Below are 18,732 nucleotides of genomic sequence, written 5' to 3' on the forward strand. Positions count from 1 at the left end.
ATGCATGACTGACTGGATAGAAATGTGGACAGGTTGACAGACAACGTCTCCGTTTACCCACCTTAGATCGACAGACTGACAGACAGACAGGAGGGCGGCCATCCCTCATAGCGACTGTGCTATATTTATGCTCCGTGATTATATCCTCCAAGGTTTAGCAGTCTATACTATGTTACTACAGATAGTACTATACACCCTTTAAATGAATATAAAATAAGAGATTCTAACTGCATTGCTTGCACCTTACAGGCAAACATAAACGAGAGAAGTCAGTCAAGGTAAGTGGACTTTGACCGTGCTACCTGGTGTCAAATGACAATCTTACATAAAGCTGTGTGTGTGTGCCACAGCAATCAGTGCCAGCCAGGCAGCCTCGGCCCCTCCCTTTGTAAGCATGAGTGACTGTGCTGCAGAGTTCAAAGGTCACTGGCCTTTATCACATGACATCTGGCATGGAGGAGGAAAAAGGGGCGAGGCCCAGCTGAGATGCCCACTGGATGCCAGCAGCTCCAGTGCCTAATCAAACAGGTACTGCAGGCACAGGCTACATAATATATAGGCTATAGCACACAGCTGGATTAAAGAATCAACACTGGCTTTGACACCGCTAGTTAGCCAAGCCCTGATTTAAAACCAGCAGACTACATCGGATCAAAAGACAACATGGCAACATGCATGACAGATGCAGAATGAGATGGCAAGCACAGCCTACATGTCAAGGTGAAGTGGCTACCAAGCACAGCATGTAAGGATGAAGTGGCTACCAAGCACAGCCTACATGTCAAGGTGAAGTGGCTACCAAGCACAGCATGTGAAGATGAAAGTGGCTACCAAGCACAGCATGTAAGGATGAAGTGGCTACCAAGCACAGCATGTAAGGATGAAGTGGCTACCAAGCACAGCATGTGAAGAAGAAAGTGGCTACCAAGCACAGCATGTGAAGAAGAAAGTGGCTACCAAGCCTGCCGCTTGCTTACCAGGTTAGAGGCTTCCAGAGAAAAAGGCTGCTGTTACAGCATGTGGAAAGGAGAGCGTCAAGACAGCAGGGGAGGAAGGGCAGAAGAGAGGAGGGGAGAGGCCAGCAGCACACATTGTGAAAAAGAGAAGAGATTGAAAGAGGAGAGAGAGTGAAACGGGCACAGCGGTGCCGCCTGGGCTCCACATGCTAAAAATATAGCCGAGCTGCAGCAGCAGCACAGAGGCAGAGAGAGGCAGAGGGGCGGCCAAGGAGAAGAACAGAGATGTGGTGGTGGGGCGCGTCACGTTAGCGCTACCACCTGCTTGTTGTGCCAGTCAGTCCTGGGTGAGGTGGCAGGAGCGTAAGCCTGCCTCTCACACTGCTGTTAAGTCTCCATGGTTCTCTCCATCTGAAGCCAGAATATGACACTCACTGAACAAGGTGGCTCCAGTCTCTCTCCCTCCCTCCCTCTGCTACTGCTCACATGACAGAAGCAGGCAGCTGCTGATTATACATTCAGCTCAGATGGTACAGCTCCCCCCTCCCACTCCTGCCTCCTCTCCTCTCCTCTCCTCTCCTCTCCTCTCCACTCCACTAGCATCAACCTGTTCACAACACAGGCAGGGCAGTCAGCTGATTTCATCTATGGGTTTTTCATCTCATCCTTCATGCTCTTCCCTCTCCCTCCCTTTTTCCTCGCTCACTATGTCCTCTGCTCCCTCCATTTCTGCTCCTGCTCCTGGAGTGTTCACTCTCCTCCATCTCTTTGCTAAGCAACTGCTGCCTGTCTCTAGGCAGCCAGTCAGTGTGTTGTGCCGCCTACTCCTCCTCCTCTACACTGTAATGTCATCCATCCCGTTAGCATCTCTGCTAATCCTGCTGTTGTTAGCGACAGCCCCTCCTCGTCTGCCCGCCGCCTACATCAACAGTTGCCGTTTTTGTGGCGGCTGGCCCATTACTGATGCTAATACTAGCAGAGAGGGCAGCGGCAGCTAGCGCAACACATGTGTAACGCAGTCGACGACTTTGGAAATGGGAAAGGAGGGGGGAGAGAGAGGCAGGAAAGGAGAGGAGAGATGAAGTAACAGGGGAGGGGGGGGGGGGGAGTGGGCGGGGTCAGGTGCAGGGGGAGTGGGAGGAGTGCAGTGACAGCCAATTGGATATCAGAGGAGGAAAGGGAGGGAAGGTAAAAAGGAGGCAGAGGGATAAGTGATAAATGTACAGACTTCTAATCTAAAATGTATTTACTCTGGATACAATGTAGCATGTATGAAATGCAGTTTAATCATGATGTATTTACTCTGGATACAATGTAACATGTATGAAATGCAGTTTAATCATGATGTATTTACTCTGGATACAATGTAACATGTATGAAATGCAGTTTAATCATGATGTATTTACTCTGGATACAATGTAGCATGTACGAAATGTAGTTTAATCATGATGTATTTACTCTGGATACAATGTAACATGTATGAAATGCAGTTTAATCATGATGTATTTACTCTGGATACAATGTAACATAGGGCTGGGCAATATAATCGATACGGCAATATATCGCGATATTTTATTTCCCGATACTGTATCGATACTTGGACGCCAAGTATCGCGATATTATTATTATTTTATTTTTTTGCAGGCCATGCCATGCCATGCCTCTGCATCTGGTGATTCCCACCCCTAATCGATACTGTATCGATATTTCCCATATCGATGCGTTCAGTAAAGCCCAATTTATGCTTTGTCTGCTGACACTTTTGAAACGGTCGCCGACAGAAATGAGGACTCGAGTCGACACTTTCAAGTGTCGGCGAGCAGTGTCTGCTACCTGGTGAAATGTCTAGTGTCGCTGACTACGTCATGGTATCGCGCAAGTCTGATTGGCTATAGACGGGATGCGTTTGACTTCCTTGTTTTGGTTTTTACTCGATTGAAATGAATGAACGTGTCTCCGCTATTTTTATCAACCTGTCCTTGATGTATGACTTCATGAAAATCACAAAGAACATTGTGCATTTCCCAGAGCTGAGAGGAGGTGAGTTGTGTGTTGTTTATATGCGGCTGCAGTCAAGTACGTTACATCTTGCCTCCGACGTGGTTTCACTGTGCATTCCATTCCCTCTCTTCTCTTGGCTGTCAGCATTTAATAGCATTCGAGTGTCACGTGACCGTTGAACCGAGGCGAACGTTCACTGAAGTATAAATGCGACACCATGAGCGACACTTTCTTTTTCGTCTGCGACCATGTGCTGAGCGACACTTTCTAATAAGTATAAATTAAGCTTAACACTCAACACTCAGTAGTTTTGACTAAATTTGTCCACTAACTTATCAGTATAAAGTGATGTACATATTATTACACTACCTGGGTGGTACACAGTGTGTTGTATCTTTAGCTCTATTATTTAATTTTGAGTAAATTCTGTAGAATAGCGCAATATATCGCAATATGTATCGCATCGCAATATATCGTGATACAATCGTATCGTGACCCAAGTATCGTGATACGTATCGTATCGTGAGATCCTTGCCAATACCCAGCCCTAATGTAACATGTATGAAATGCAGTTTAATCATGCATAAAGATAGATAAATGATTCCTGGCTCATCTATTGTGGGGAATGGTGCTTGAGGGGGAAGGATATTGGTTGTAATTACATGACATATTGATTTGCCACTCGAATTCCAACTAAACTGCACGCATCACATGATCTAAAATGATTAACTCAATTATCTATCAAGTCAGTTTGGGCCACACGGGACTGTTTCTGGCAAAGCAAATAGCCCCAGGGGCCACTTGCACAAAACACCTTGAGTTCAGATTTTCCTTGAAACATTTGAGGTGAAATGCAAATGATCTACAGTCATCAAATGTTTCATGTCCTCTTTAAAACCTGAGTTAAGGTTTCCACAAAATAAAATTGCACAAAACACCCTTTACTCTTCTCCTTAAGGTTTCCTTAAAATGTTTTGGATGTTTTGTGCAACTGTCTCAAAAAGCAACCAGCTATTTCTACAGATCATGAAGATGGATAGTGGATAGTGGCTAGCCAAGCTAGCAAGACATTTATGTGGTTGGTTATAGATGGGTCACCTTGTTGACTGATTTATCATACCTCGCTGAAAGCCATCAAACTAATAACACACATTAATGAGTGTGTGACTGCAGACAAACTAATGGCATTTTGAGTCATAACCTCTATTCTTCTCCATTCAGTGTTACAGCCAATACGATTTGACGGCCTTCAGATCATGTTGACTCTTTGACTGCCTCAGCTAACAAACCTGTGAGGCTGTCGTATGCAACGGAGCACGTCGGGAAACGATCCCTGCATAAGTAAAGTACATAGTGGGCACGTGGAGGAGCAACCAGGGTTACCAAGCAGAAATTAAACCTTTTCTAGGACTCAGCTTTTAATGTAGGCCTAAGTTCAAAAACACAGTAACAAAACACAGACTCTTCCCTCATCTCCTTTGGGAGGCCAGAGCAGTTGATACTGTGCGGAGGGGGTTGTGTATACTGTACATAATGAAAGCACGCCAAAAACTTTGTCTGATGTATTTCAGAGAGGGCCCTGCTCAAGCCCTCCAATGAGGTCATCTCTGCACTGGTGTCAGCAGCAGCAGCTATGGAGGACAGCTTGTTCTGGCCTGGTTAGGAGGCCCAGATACACAACTCTGATGGGATGGGAGAACTGTCCGCTGTCCCGACAAGCACAGCTTAAAGTGGAGCAGCTCTCTGACACCCAATCACATGCATGGTGTCAATCACATGCATGGTGCCAATCAGAGCTTCTCATATTAGAAAAAGGAGGAGGAGAGGGGGCGGGGTCAAAGTATGAATGAAAGCCAATCAGATGATTGTAAGGAGAAACTCACCAGCTGCAGTATATCCTCATCTTTTGGCATCACACAGAGTTCAAGGAAGGCGTCACTGTAAAGGGAGCAAAAAGTATTTAAAGACAGACACAATGCACCAAAAGACCAAACTTTGTTTAAAAAGAGTTCACATCAACTCACCTGTCTTGGATCAAGGCTATAACATCAGAATAGGTTTTTCCGATGATACTTAATCCGTTCACCTTCACTAGTCGGTCACCTGTGGTCAGTAAAAAGAAGCAGGAGCAGCAAAGGGCATCAGTAACAGAGAGAAGTCATGAAGGTTAAATTAAAATCACGAAAATACCTAACAAATACAGAACAACAACAACAACAACGCTACAACTACAATGTTTGCTAATGTTTTGTTTCACAGCAGGAATAACTGTCAAGGCATTTCAGCGCTAAAAAAAACTTGGACTCTTTTGTGCTTGTAATCAAGTCAAGAAGTGAAGCTTTTTCTACTACCATACTTGCTGTTGTCACTCTCAGTAAACAAACACAGAGTTTTCCCTGCCTATCTAACTCTGCAAAATATTACAAACTGTATTCGATATTGTGAAAAAATATCGCTTATGGCGGCAAATTCGATATTATCGGCTATCGGTCGAAGCGGCTTCCCACCCGTAGACACAACCAATCGTGCCTGTATGGACACCCGACGAAGCCGGAGGTAACACAGAGGTGCGAACCAGCGACCGATGTGTTGGTAGGCATGGAATCTACCGCTACACTACCCGGACACCCTAGGAAGTTTAGACTAGACTTATAGTAAGGCTGCTGCAGATGCATGACTTCCCAGTAGGGGTGTCACGATACACTCAGTTCACGATACGATACGTATCACGATACTGGGTTCACGATAACGATACGATACGATACGATTTTAACAATATTTTTTTAAACTTGAATAATGACAATATATGACTGGAAAAGTAGTATTTTATTTGAAATGCACAGATACAAAACATGCTGTTGTGGGAAATTGTTATTACCGTAAATTCCGGACTATAAGCCGCGGCTTTTTTCCCGTTTTTTGGCCTTTTTTGCCCCCTGCGGCTTATATAACGGTGCGGCTTATCTATGGATTTTTCCAGCAAACGGCCACTCGGGAACCTCCAAAATCTATGGATGTTGGTATGAGGCAGAACGAGAGCAAGACAGACATTATGAGAGCGAGACCCTGATTGGATGATGTTGCAAAAAATGTGCCTCGCGACCTGATTGGAGCACTGTGCCACTACTCTCTCTCAGCCACTACGGTAAAACACCCTCCCTCCTCCCTCGCTCCGGGGGGAAAAAGGCAGCGATTGAGCCTGAAAGACAGTCTGAATGAAATTGAATGTAACATTCCCAATTCTATGTATTACATTCTAAAAAACTAACAGCAACATTTTGGAAGGCTAAGCCACACAACTAGCTCGTTGTAATCTAACATCATGCTTCAAAAGATGGAGAACTGGCTGTGTTACGACGATGGCGGCGATTGAGCCTGAAAGCCATGTCTGAGACAGTAGCGAGACAGGAACAACAACAGCAGCAGCAGCAAAGGATCATGCACAAACCCGAGATGAAAGGGACTGTCCGTCAGGGCGCGGACGACTGTGTCAGCAACTCCCTCCCGACTACCAGGAGAAAATTACAAACTTCGGCGAATTCACACAAAGAAAGATCAAGGAATATTCCATCGGACCGGAGCAGATCATAAATATGGATGAAGTGCCTTTGACGTTCGACCTGCCTCTCACTAGGACTGTTAACAAGAAAGGTGAATCGTCCATCACGTTGAGAACCACAGGTCACGAGAGAACGAATTTCACTTGGCTGCACAGCATCTGGAGTAAAGCTCCCGCCGATGGTGATTTTTAAGCATCTCACAATGTGTGATTTTGTCTGGGGATTAGTGACCTGACTTTTGTTTTGTTGAAATGTTAATAAATGGGAGCTTCCCCAAACAGCCATCTCTTTCCCGACAATCCCCTCTGTGCACGAAGCCTTACATATGGTAATTAAACATCAAAACACCCGCGGCTTATAGACCGGTGCGGCTTATATAAGAAAAAAATAGTCAACTTTGAAGGTGCGGCTTATAGACCGGTGCGCCTTATAGTCCGGAATTTACGGTACAATAACAACTAGAAAAAACATGAGATTGGAGATAAGGCTTATCTTGAAATAGAATGAGTTACACCGTCACTAAGATCTACTTTGAACTAAAATGTTTATCAGTAGTATAAATTCTCATTATGCATCTTCAGTTTTTCTTCAAACTCAAACAACAAGACTTTTCTTAGTCTATTTTTTATGCATCTTCAGTTTTTCCTGTCAAGTAAACAGTTTTGCCAGAAACTCAATTGAATGGTTTCTCTCCTGTATAACTTCTCATGTGTCTCTTCAGAGACTTGTTCAACTGAACTACTTTCCACACATTGAACTTCAACAAACAAAGACGTTTCTTAGTCTATTTTTGAAAAAAAAAAAAAAAGTTTTGGAATTTTTTTTTGTTTGTTTTTTTGGCGATATGAGATTTCATCTCAACGATACATATCGTGACGTTTTACTATCGCGAAATTTCGTGGGACGATATATTGTGACACCCCTACTTCCCAGTGATCACGTGACTTGAGCGCTGTGCTCCAGTAAGCTTCGGTTGGAGTATTGATGGAGATGGTTACCTGTGCAGAGTCCAGCTCCGTGGGCGGGGCCACCTTCCTTCACCTGCTTCACAAAGATGGTGTCCATTGGCTCTAGCCTATTCCGCGGTCTCCCTAAGAAATAAAGACAGCAGTCAGTATAGCTAGCTAGCCTACAGTAGACAGTACAGCTAGCCTACAGTAGACAGTACAGTACAAACACATGTCAAAGCAGATAGTTAACCCATTGATACCTGATAGAGCTGCCGAAAATAATCGATTCAGAGATGCATCGCGATGCTTAATAGGACGATTCTGAATCGATTAACAAATATCAAAAATCGATTATTAAATTTTTTTTTTTTTTTTTTTAATAATCAATTAAAATAGAATGTAAGTACATGCAGTTGTTTATTTTAATTATGGATCATAATACAATGCAATTCCAAATGCACTTTTATTTTAAAAGTAGCCACACAGTGAGAAAAAAGAAAGTGAGAAAAAATAAATCATGTATTAGGACCTGGTAGGTTAGTGTATGACGGTAGTTAAGGTCCTGGTAGGTTAGTGTATGACGGTAGTTAAGGTCCTGGTAGGTTAGTGTATGACGGTAGTTAAGGTCCTGGTAGGTTAGTGTATGATGGTAGTTAAGGACCTGGTAGGTTAGTGTATGATGGTAGTTTAGGTCCTGGACCTGGTAGGTTAGTGTATGATGGTAGTTAAGCTCCTGGACCTGGTAGGTTAGTGTATGATGGTAGTTTTTTTTTTTTAATAATCAAATAAAATAGAATGTAAGTACATGCAGTTGTTTATTTTAATTATGGATCATAATACAATGCAATTCCAAATGCACTTTTATTTTAAAAGTAGCCACACAGTGAGAAAAAAGAAAGTGAGAAAAAATAAATCATGTATTGCGGAAAAAGTGATGTATCGATTTAAGATGCATCGTATAATCGAATCGAATCGAATCGTAGACTTGTATAATCGAATCGTATCGAATCGTGAGATCAGTGAAGATGCACAGCTCTAATACCTGATGCAGCATTTGTGTGTGTATCCCTTTAAGACCTCCTTAAAGGTCTTAAAGGGATACACACGCAAATGAGGGATATACACGCAAATGCTGCATCAGGTATCAATGGGTTAAAAAGGAATATTCAGCAGTTTGCATCCTTCTGACATTGACCAGGGGCCTTTTTTCTCTCAGTCAGGGCGAAAGGCTCCTTGAATATAAATGTCCCGGTCATCACAGTATGGTTTTAGATGTGTCTCTTTAATGTCCCGGTCATCACAGTATGGTTTTAGATGCGTCTCTGAGTTTCATCTTCTTAGTCCAGGTGGGACTAATAATAAGATGTAAGAATTTCTCTGGGTTTTGGGGGGATTTCAACAGCAGCAGCAACAACAACAGAAGCACAACAGCAAGTCAAGCAAATAAACACCCCCAATGCAACAAGTCAATTTCCTAATCCGATAGAAAAACGGCTACAGAGGTTAATTTAAAAACAGCTCACTCTCACCGAGGCTGAACCTGGAAGGCAGACAACAACAACAACACAACAACAACAAAGCCTATTAATGGCTGCCAGACTGGCAGTAAACGGCTTCGTGACGTTCAGGAGGTGGAGTGCGGCGTATGAAAGTGAGACAGAAGCGGGGAGGTTTGTCACAAGGTTTGGAGGCATGTGAATGAACACGTTGAGAGCAGAACAGGCTCTGTGTGGGCCCACATTATAACAGCTTTTTCAATGTAAATGATAGTTAATTGACCGGGGGATGGGGGGGGGGGGGGGGGGGTTAGGGGGTAGAGATTGTGTGGATTTGGGGAGGTGGATGAATAGAAACTGGAGAGAGGAAAACCTGTTTGCTCATGCTGGCTCTGTCTCCTAGCAGCTGCATGGCTGCAGGAAAAAGGAAGAAAATAAAGAATGAAAGAGAGAGGGAGTGAGAGAGGCAGTGAGAGAGGGAGGGAGTGAGAGAGTGCGCACGCGTGTGTGTGTGAGAGAGAGAGAAAGACCAAGTGAGGGTAGAGTGTCCGTGTGCTCAGCTGCACACCTCCCACTCCTTCCTTATAAATGGAGAAAAGGCTTTGCACGAGTAAGGATCAAATCCTTTCCCAGTAGTTAAGGACCTGGTAGGTTAGTGTATGATGGTAGTTAAGGTCCTGGACCTGGTAGGTTAGTGTATGATGGTAGTTAAGGTCCTGGACCTGGTAGGTTAGTGTATGATGGTAGTTAAGGTCCTGGACCTGGTAGGTTAGTGTATGATGGTAGTTAAGGTCCTGGACCTGGTAGGTTAGTGTATGATGGTAGTTAAGGTCCTGGACCTGGTAGGTTAGTGTATGATGGTAGTTACGGTCCTGGACCTGGTAGGTTAGTGTATGATGGTAGTTAAGGTCCTGGACCTGGTAGGTTAGTGTAAGATGGTAGTTAAGGTCCTGGACCTGGTAGGTTAGTGTATGATGGTAGTTAAGGTCCTGGACCTGGTAGGTTAGTGTATGATGGTAGTTAAGCTCCTGATCCTGGTAGGTTAGTGTATGACGGTGTACAGATTACAGTGAATCAGAAACCACTACAGGAATAGGCAAGACAGGAAAAGGGTTGAATTAGTACTGGTCAAAACTGGTGTGTAAACAGGTAAATGAGCAGGAGGGTGAATTAATGTGTGGACCTGTGACTTGTCCAGTCCCAGTTTCCAGTTATTTGTGAGCATTTTGTATTTGGGGGATTGGGAAAATGGACACAGGTAACAGGTGTCTGTAAATGACTCATTGGCCAATGGATCTCTTGCAGCAATTACCCATAAACCTTTGCGACAGTCCTCTATAGTAGGCTATACAGCTAAATAAATGTAAGCAATACTCATGTGCATGAGAGCACACACACACACACACACACACACACACACACACACACACACACACACACACACACACACATGACATTACACATGCACAATCACACACTGGCCATTATGTAATACTGCAACAGGAGTCTCATACAACCACAGCATTGTGCCATGCTCCCTCTGGTGGCACATTGTAGAAGTGCACTGCCACAATGCCACTGTTGTTCCACGAGTTGATATCGCATGAGGCACCGTCAACATTTAAATGTACTGTGAACTTTTCGCTGACCCCTGACCCCCGGCCCATTTCACTGTGAGGCAACTCACTTGATGTTTATGTCTACCAGCTTGTGTAGACAAATGTTTTGTATTCTTCCCACTTGTTAAATGATAATTGTGGCTATTTGCAACCTTCTCCCCACCCTAGTTTTTGCCATCATGACGATTGACAGTTCAAAACATCGTCGATTTATGTACCTCCAATTTGCCGAGCGCGCTGCTCTGCAGGTGGTTGTGAGTGACTTCTGTCTTGAGTTCTCACATTCTCATGTACAGAACCCAACCCACTATTGTTGCTGGCACATAACCCTTTTTAAAAGCCAGGGAAACCCTTGTCCAAATTAATTGGCTGGGAAATAGACAATCTCTGAACAGTAAGAGGTCTGATAACACGTGAGTTTAGCTTCAACAAAGGTAGGATTCAATTGCACTGTTTTAATCTCCTGCTTTTGTAGCAGCCAGCCACTAGAGGGAGAAAGAGAAAGATCATGGGAAAGATGTCTGAAGTCTACATTTACAACGGCTCATGTTTGTGCTCATTCACTGAAAGCCTCTTGTCAACACAGAATGATTTGTGGGTCCAAACTAAATCTAATCTTCAAGTTGCATCAGCCAACAGTACCAAGCCTTCATCAAATACTTCATCAGCCAACACAGAACACAGCACCAAGCCTAGCACAGCACAAATACTTCCTAGGTGTGAGGAAAAAACACAACTCCCACATGTAAACCGAGAGACATCCATGTAGTTGAGGGAGTCACTCAGGTCAGCAAACTCACACAAATGGACCCTAACAACAACAACTCATGCGCACAACGAACGCTTCCACCAAAGAATATATCAAATCATAGCTGTGGTTCAGGTACGTGGTAATTGTGAGCCCTAGGATGGAAATGTAAAGAAGTGTAGAGATGACAACTTCACCCAAGAGTTGTGATAAAGGAGCGTTGTCTTAGGAAGCTGCAGACTCTTAATGCAATAAAACAATGGATGGCAATGCTGTGCCGTGTCCAGGGCCAGGCCAGTTTGCTGTGCCGTGTCCACTGTCCAGGGCCAGGCCAGTTTGCTGTGCTGTGTCCAGGGCCAGGCCAGTTTGCTGTGCCGTGTCCAGGGCCAGGCCAGTTTGCTGTGCTGTGTCCAGGGCCAGGCCAGTTTGCTGTGCCGTGTCCAGGGCCAGGCCAGTTTGTTATGCTGTGTCCAGGGCCAGGCCAGTTTGCTGTGCCATGTCCAGGGCCAGGCCAGTTTGCTGTGCCGTGTCCAGGGCCAGGCCAGTTTGCTGTGCTGTGTCCAGGGCCAGGCCAGTTTGCTGTGCTGTGTCCAGGGCCAGGCCAGTTTGCTGTGCTGTGTCCAGGGCCAGGCCAGTTTGCTGTGCTGTGTCCAGGGCCAGGCCAGTTTGCTGTGCTGTGTCCAGGGCCAGGCCAGGTTGGACGGGACCATCTCAGCTTGTTTTTGTCCTCAACTCTTCCTTGGCTTGCTGCCAACAAGTCCCTCTGTCCAGCATTATGCAACCATCAGGATTCTTTAATATTGCCTGCCTTACTCCGGCCCAGGTGGTGCGGCTCCAGGCGGTGCGGCTCCAGGCGGTGCAGCTCCAGGCGGTGCAGCTCCAGGCCAAAAAGTCCATGTCTTATTGTCTTCATTTTTGCAGCATTTTAGTTTTTAGGTGAACCATAAATCATGACCGCTATAATGGGGACAGACTCTTCTGTACTATTACACAAAGTTTTACTTTAGTCAACGACCAACAACTGCAAGCTCTGTACTTGGTGCCCTGCATTTTGCCTTTTGTTGCAGAAATCAGACAGAATCCTTGTTTAAAATGGAACTGTGTGTGCACACACACACACACACACACACACACACAACTCCACTGGGGGTTGTAATGGATGAGAGCAATAATTAGCGTCAGTATAGGCCTGTAAGCTAATTCAAGCACATGTCAGCGAGTATGTGTGCAGATAAGCATGTGATGACTTACATTCCGCGTTCACATGGAGGGGTGGCGTCTGCACTCCACCCTCCACAACAGCTCACATAGTCTGTTTCACACGTCACACACGCGCTTCAGTTATCTACGAGAGCACAAACCGTTACTTAATACTTCAGAGTGCACTTTCATAACTGTCCCGACTCTGAGACTAGGTCTGAGCAGCACTACTGCATGTTGAAAGCTTTCTGCATTGTTTGTGTGTGTGCACCTTCATCAATAGTCACCTTCTGGCTAAAGACTAATGATACAAAGTGCTCACAAGGATCATTGTAACATAGATGATCATTGTAACATAGATGATCATTGTAACATATATGATCATTGTAACATATATGATCATTGGGATTTTGACTAGGACAAGAAAGTTGGGATTACATACATCACTAGCAGTGTTTTCATTCAGGTTTTGAAACTTTTGAAAAGTTGTAAATCTTAAAAATTTGAATCAGGCGTGTTAGCATTAACGGCTGTTAAGCGAATAAGCAGGTTGTGTGTAGGCCCAGGGGTGAGGACAAGATAGATGGAGGTTACTTGCTATGCCGTGTAATGTGCTGGTGGTGGCCATATTTCTTTCTTTCTGGCAGTAAATGAGTAAATATCACGGCCAAAATCGTTGGAGAAATGCACGTTCTACCATGCTCGCCATTTGGGAAGGACGAGTGAACTGTGCAGAGTCTACCAGATGACTGTTGCTTGCAGGATGTGTGTCTGTGTCTACACATCTTGCAACAGTCATTTATTACACCGACCACATGTGCTTCAAAGTCTTCCAAGAGATGACGTCTTCAATGACTTACGGATCCCCCCCCCCCCCTTCGCAGTAAAAACAAAAAGATTATTTGTTCTGACAAATTATTTACTTTCACCAACATGTACAGAGCGAGTTTCAGTTCCAGTGACTCTTTCCTGTACGACAGTTTTCCTCTCCCAGGAAAATGAATGTCTGGTGGGAGAATGGAAGTTCCAGTGACAGCATCCCCCCCTACAGTCAACAAAAGGCAGCTCAGACCAAACAGAGTTAAGCCCACAAACAAGCAGCAGGGAGATCACCTCTCTGTGTTCCCATTAGCCAGGGGCAGGCTGGAGCATGGCTAGTCTAAAGAGAATTCCTATCTGACAAATCTAAATGAAACACGCGTCAGTAGATGTCAGATGGTGACTGCAACAGTTGTCTTGCCAGGGGGTCACCACAATATGTGCCCAATTCCTTCCTGGCGTGGGAAAGAACTTCACATCAAACTGATAATATAATTTGGCAGTTAAATTTTGTCTTACTTATTGGCTACATCTTGTGGAACATGACTTGGGAACTTCAGTTCGGGATACTTCCTTACAAACAACGCAAAAAAAAATGCATTAAGTGCTACTACCTCCACCTGTGCATTTGGTGGGAAAAGATGGAGGAATAGAGCTGGCTTGTCATGTGGTATCCTGACATCATTAGGCTTCTGCATGTGTTTTGGTCATTCATTACACCGATTTAAAAAATCAATCTAGTTCCACTCATTCAAACAAGCATAGGAGTAATGAATAAAACAATAATGATTAATAAAGAAAAAAAACATTGGCGCTGAGGAGAGCATGACAGTGGAAAGAGCGTGAGCACGCAAGAGCTGTTCTGATCATGTGATTGGTCAGGACTCAGGAGTTGGCGATGCTTATGGGCATTGTTGTCGTAGGTTGTCATGGAAACGCACGTCTGACGATAAAGCTTATATTTGAACACAGCGATGATAGCAATCACATAACGATGCCTCGCTTCACCCCGTTGAAGATGATATGCCTACTTGAAACAGATCGGCTGTAATCAACAATGTTGTTCGGGTGGCTAACATGGACCATGGTGGTACCATGTGATCAGCCATGGTACCACCATGTGATCAGCCATGGTACCATGTGACCAGCCATGGTACCATGTGATCAGCCATGGTACCATGTGATCAGCCATGGTACCATGTGATCAGCCATGGTACCATGTGATCAGCCATGGTACCATGTGATCAGCCATGGTACCATGTGATCAGCCATGGTACCATGTGACCAGCCATGGTACCATGTGATCAGCCATGGTACCATGTGACCAGCCATGGTACCATGTGATCAGCCATGGTACCATGTGATCAGCCATGGTACCATGTGATCAGCCGGGCCTATAACAGGCAAACAATGACAAATCTAAATAACCCCATGTGTTGCTTGGTGGATGAGATGAGTATGCCAAATTGTTACAGGGACCCTACTGATTTGGGACAAGTCTTTAAGTCTTGTTTTACAAGCTATTCAAGTTTATGGATAAACAACAACATTAAAACTGCAAATTTATTGCACAAGGTTGTTGTGAGCTTCTGTGCCATTATATGAGAGAAAACCACAGCGTGTGTGTATTTGTGCTAACATGGAAGGGAGAGGCTCAAACACACACACACACACACACACACACCCAGTAAAAAGTGAAACCGTCTCTTTCTAACAAGCGCTCTATGGTCATGGAGAAAAGCAGCAACAACACAAAGTGAAACAATATGAAGAGGTAGGTCAGTGCAGGACACAAACAGGTGGCGCTGACCAAACCTTTCATGCCTCCACAAAGGTCCTGACCTGGACACACGGGAGGGACATTGAAAGGTCCTGGACACACAGGAGGGACATTGAAAAGGTCCTGGACACACAGGAGGGACATTGAAAAGGTCCTGGACACACGGGAGGGACATTGAAAGGTCCTGGACACACAGGAGGGACATTGAAAAGGTCCTGGACACACAGGAGGGACATTGAAAATGTCCTGGCCACACAGGAGGGACATTGAAAAGGTCCTGGACACACAGGAGGGACATTGAAAAGGTCCTGGACACACAGGAGGGACATTGAAAAGGTCCTGGACACACAGGAGGGACATTGAAAGGTCCTGGACACACAGGAGGGACATTGTTCCAGGCGTAAGGAAGTCAAAAGAACTAAAGATTAAGAGTTATTATAAGTCAGAGGCACTGCACTGACTCAGGCCCGGCATGGAGAGAGTTATTCTGCTTACCTCGGCGGCCCTGGTCTTCCTCCTGTAAAAAAAAGACAGACATGCTCCAGTGACTTTGTTGCACAGGATCATGGAATTTAACACTTGGGTATCATGCTTTTGTTGACTCAGTGTTGTCATATTAAGTGTCAGGCAAACAATACTGAGGCCCATGTAAATAATGAAAGAGTATTTTACTTCCTGAAATGTTTTACTCGTGCGATGACGGATGATGAGAAAGAATTACCGGGAAGGGGAAGTGCACGGAGGACTCCGGCGGGTACACGATGAAGTGGCGCAAGGTGAAGCCAAAGCCTTGGGAGGTGCGGCGCAAAAGCACCGTTTTAGGTCCCGGCCACGAGAATGACTCCTCCTCCTCCCCCGGGTACAACGCTGTGGGAGAATCAGGCATCTCGTCCCAGTCTGGAGAGTCATTCTACAGATGGAGGGAGACACAGAAGAGAGTGGTAGAAATTAATATATAGGATTATGGATTATTTGTTTATTTAGACGGGACAGTGCAAAATTAATGGACACAAAGAACATAATCAGAGTGTAAAAATTGCCGGATTTAGCACGAGACTCGAGCACGAGGCTCGAACACGTTGCACATGGCACGAGGCTAATTTCCATCCGTAGTCCCCAAAACAAACAGGACATACGTGGACATACCTACATACAATACAATACACACAAACAATACATACATACATGCAGCCGGCAGTAATGGTTTCTAAATATACTCAGATTTGCAACATGAAACATGAAACATTATTACTGTTTTGAACGAGTAACAAGGCACACTTCAATATTATACAGGTACAATCCATTTGTTGAAAAAAGTACAGGGATTACAGTCCGAAACTACTCCAATATAAACATCTACAATGATCTCATATTTAGTGCTATATCCTTACTTTTATATTCAGAAAGGGATCCAATAGATCCTGATTCCTTGCTGAAGAACGTAGCTATGAAATGTTGAAAGTAAAGCTCAAACTATTACGAAAATTTGGAAAGCGACCGTCACTGGGCCTGAATCCAAAAACAATGATCCACAAAGTTAGTACACACACCACATGTAAATAAAAACCCTTACTCAATCTCTAATTTGCACGTTTCAACAAGATAGTACTATTCAGCGAAGCGACATTGACACGGAGTTTATTCGTTTATTAAAAGGATTCCCATTAACACTGACTGTCATTCATACAGTAAATGTGGCGCCTGCTGTACAAGAGAATGGCTTGTTAACCCATTGATACCTGATGCAGCATTTGCGTGTATATCCCTCATTTGTGTGCGTATCCCTTTAAGACCGCGAACCGCGTTAACGCGGTTCGCGGTCTTAAAGGGATACGCACACAAATGCTGCATCAGGTATCAATGGGTTAAAAAGCATGAATAAGTCCAGTGTTAACAGTCAGGCCCTGGTGTCTCATTTCCACAGTGTGAGTGTGGAGCATGGCAGACCTCTGGGCTTCTGACACCCACCCCTCTTGTTTACTGGCTATTTATAGCCTCACACCTTTGTCGCGCGGTGTGTGCAGCAGCAGCAGCAGCAGCGACGCTACGTCCCCCCGACCGTTACTCATTCTCCCCCGTCCGTCTCGTATTCCCTGCCTGGTCCAGCAGCACGTTCACTAACGTCTCTGTTCAAATAAGTCTTCTACTTCCACATGAGTTCTCCTCAGGCAAACTCTCCTCCCCCTCTCCCCCTCTCCCCCTCCCCCCGGTCCAGAGTTTCACCCACAATGTGAGGAATTTGATGAGCTTGCGTTCGCACTATCCCCCTGCCTGCCTGGGGAGATGTGTTGAGTCAAACGTCAGAAAATCCCAAATGAGTTACCTGCATGCTACAACCACCAGCGGGCTAAACTGAGATAAACACACACAGAATTCAATTTATGACGCACAGCTTCATAAGAAATACAAGACAAAAAAGTCAAGCTGTGACACATTTGAGTAACAACAGTTCTGGTTAAAACTAAAGAGCAAAAAGTAACACTTCTGGTCGCACTCCCACTCCATACAGCTGCTGGAGGGAGTAGAGAAAAGTCAAACCACATTTTAATAACAAACACAAGCAACAGTTTGTTTACACTAATTTATAACCACCACAGCCCATAGCTCCCTCTTACTATGTCATAAGAAGAATGTTCAGTTACATTATAACCACCACAGCCCATAGCTCTTACTATGAGGCCATTTACACCTGGCGCTAACATGCGTTTTCTGTCATCAGATTGCAATCAGATTGTGTTTTATCACTTGAAAGTACAGGTGTAAACACCCCCAAAACGCATTGAAGAAGGATTGCAATCTGATCGGCCAAACCACCTCCGGAGGTGGTCAGGGATGCATTGTGTACACATTGAACACAAGTGTAAATGCAATGTGTCCTCTCAATCTGGATACAGCAACTTTATGCGGATTGAGAGGACAACCATTTCTGCAATCAGATTGCAATCAGATGGCCGAAAACACATGTTAACGCCAGGTGTAAATGGAATGAAGTGAATGTGGTCAAGCACAATCTGATTGCAATCTGATGGCAAAAAACGCATGTTAACAGCAGGTGTAAATGGAATGAAGTGAATGTGGTCAAGCACAATCTGATTGCAATCTGATGGCAAAAAACGCATGTTAACAGCAGGTGTAAATGGAATGAAGTGAATGTGGTCAAGCACAATCTGATTGCAATCTGATGGCAAAAAAACGCATGTTAACAGCAGGTGTAAATGGAATGAGGTGAATGTGGTCAAGCACAATCTGATTGCAATCTGATGGCAAAAAACGCATGTTAACAGCAGGTGTAAATGGAATGAGGTGAATGTGGTCAAGCACAATCTGATTGCAATCTGATGGCAAAAAACGCATGTTAACAGCAGGTGTAAATGGAATGAGGTGAATGTGGTCAAGCACAATCTGATTGCAATCTGATGGCCGAAAATGCATGTTAACGCCAGGTGTAAATGGCCTCTCTGTGTCATAAGAAGAATGTTCGGTTACAGTAGCCTATGTGTTGGTGCCACACTCAATGGCTCATTAGAAATATGTTGTGTGGCTAGAGGTGTGTTACACTATCATGATCGCTGTAGAAGGTTTTACAGCTGTATTTCTAAACGT

The 18,732-nt window shown here is 44.6% G+C and overlaps 1 protein-coding gene across 1 annotated transcript in view; it reads right to left on the reverse strand.

Moving 5' to 3' along the window:
- arhgap21b (Rho GTPase activating protein 21b) overlaps nt 1-18,732 on the reverse strand; it is a 48,985-nt gene that overhangs the window by 21,247 nt on the left and 9,006 nt on the right. The window contains exons 2-6 of the mRNA XM_083658917.1: nt 15,851-16,039; nt 15,625-15,646; nt 7,516-7,608; nt 4,982-5,060; nt 4,841-4,895 (exon numbers count right to left, since the gene is read on the reverse strand). Coding sequence (XP_083515043.1) covers nt 4,841-4,895; nt 4,982-5,060; nt 7,516-7,608; nt 15,625-15,646; nt 15,851-16,039 — 438 coding nt within the window. The remainder of the gene's footprint in view (nt 1-4,840; nt 4,896-4,981; nt 5,061-7,515; nt 7,609-15,624; nt 15,647-15,850; nt 16,040-18,732) is intronic.

Source organism: Poromitra crassiceps (assembly GCF_964638095.1).
Source record: "Poromitra crassiceps genome assembly, chromosome: 23".
NCBI lineage: Eukaryota > Metazoa > Chordata > Actinopteri > Beryciformes > Melamphaidae > Poromitra > Poromitra crassiceps.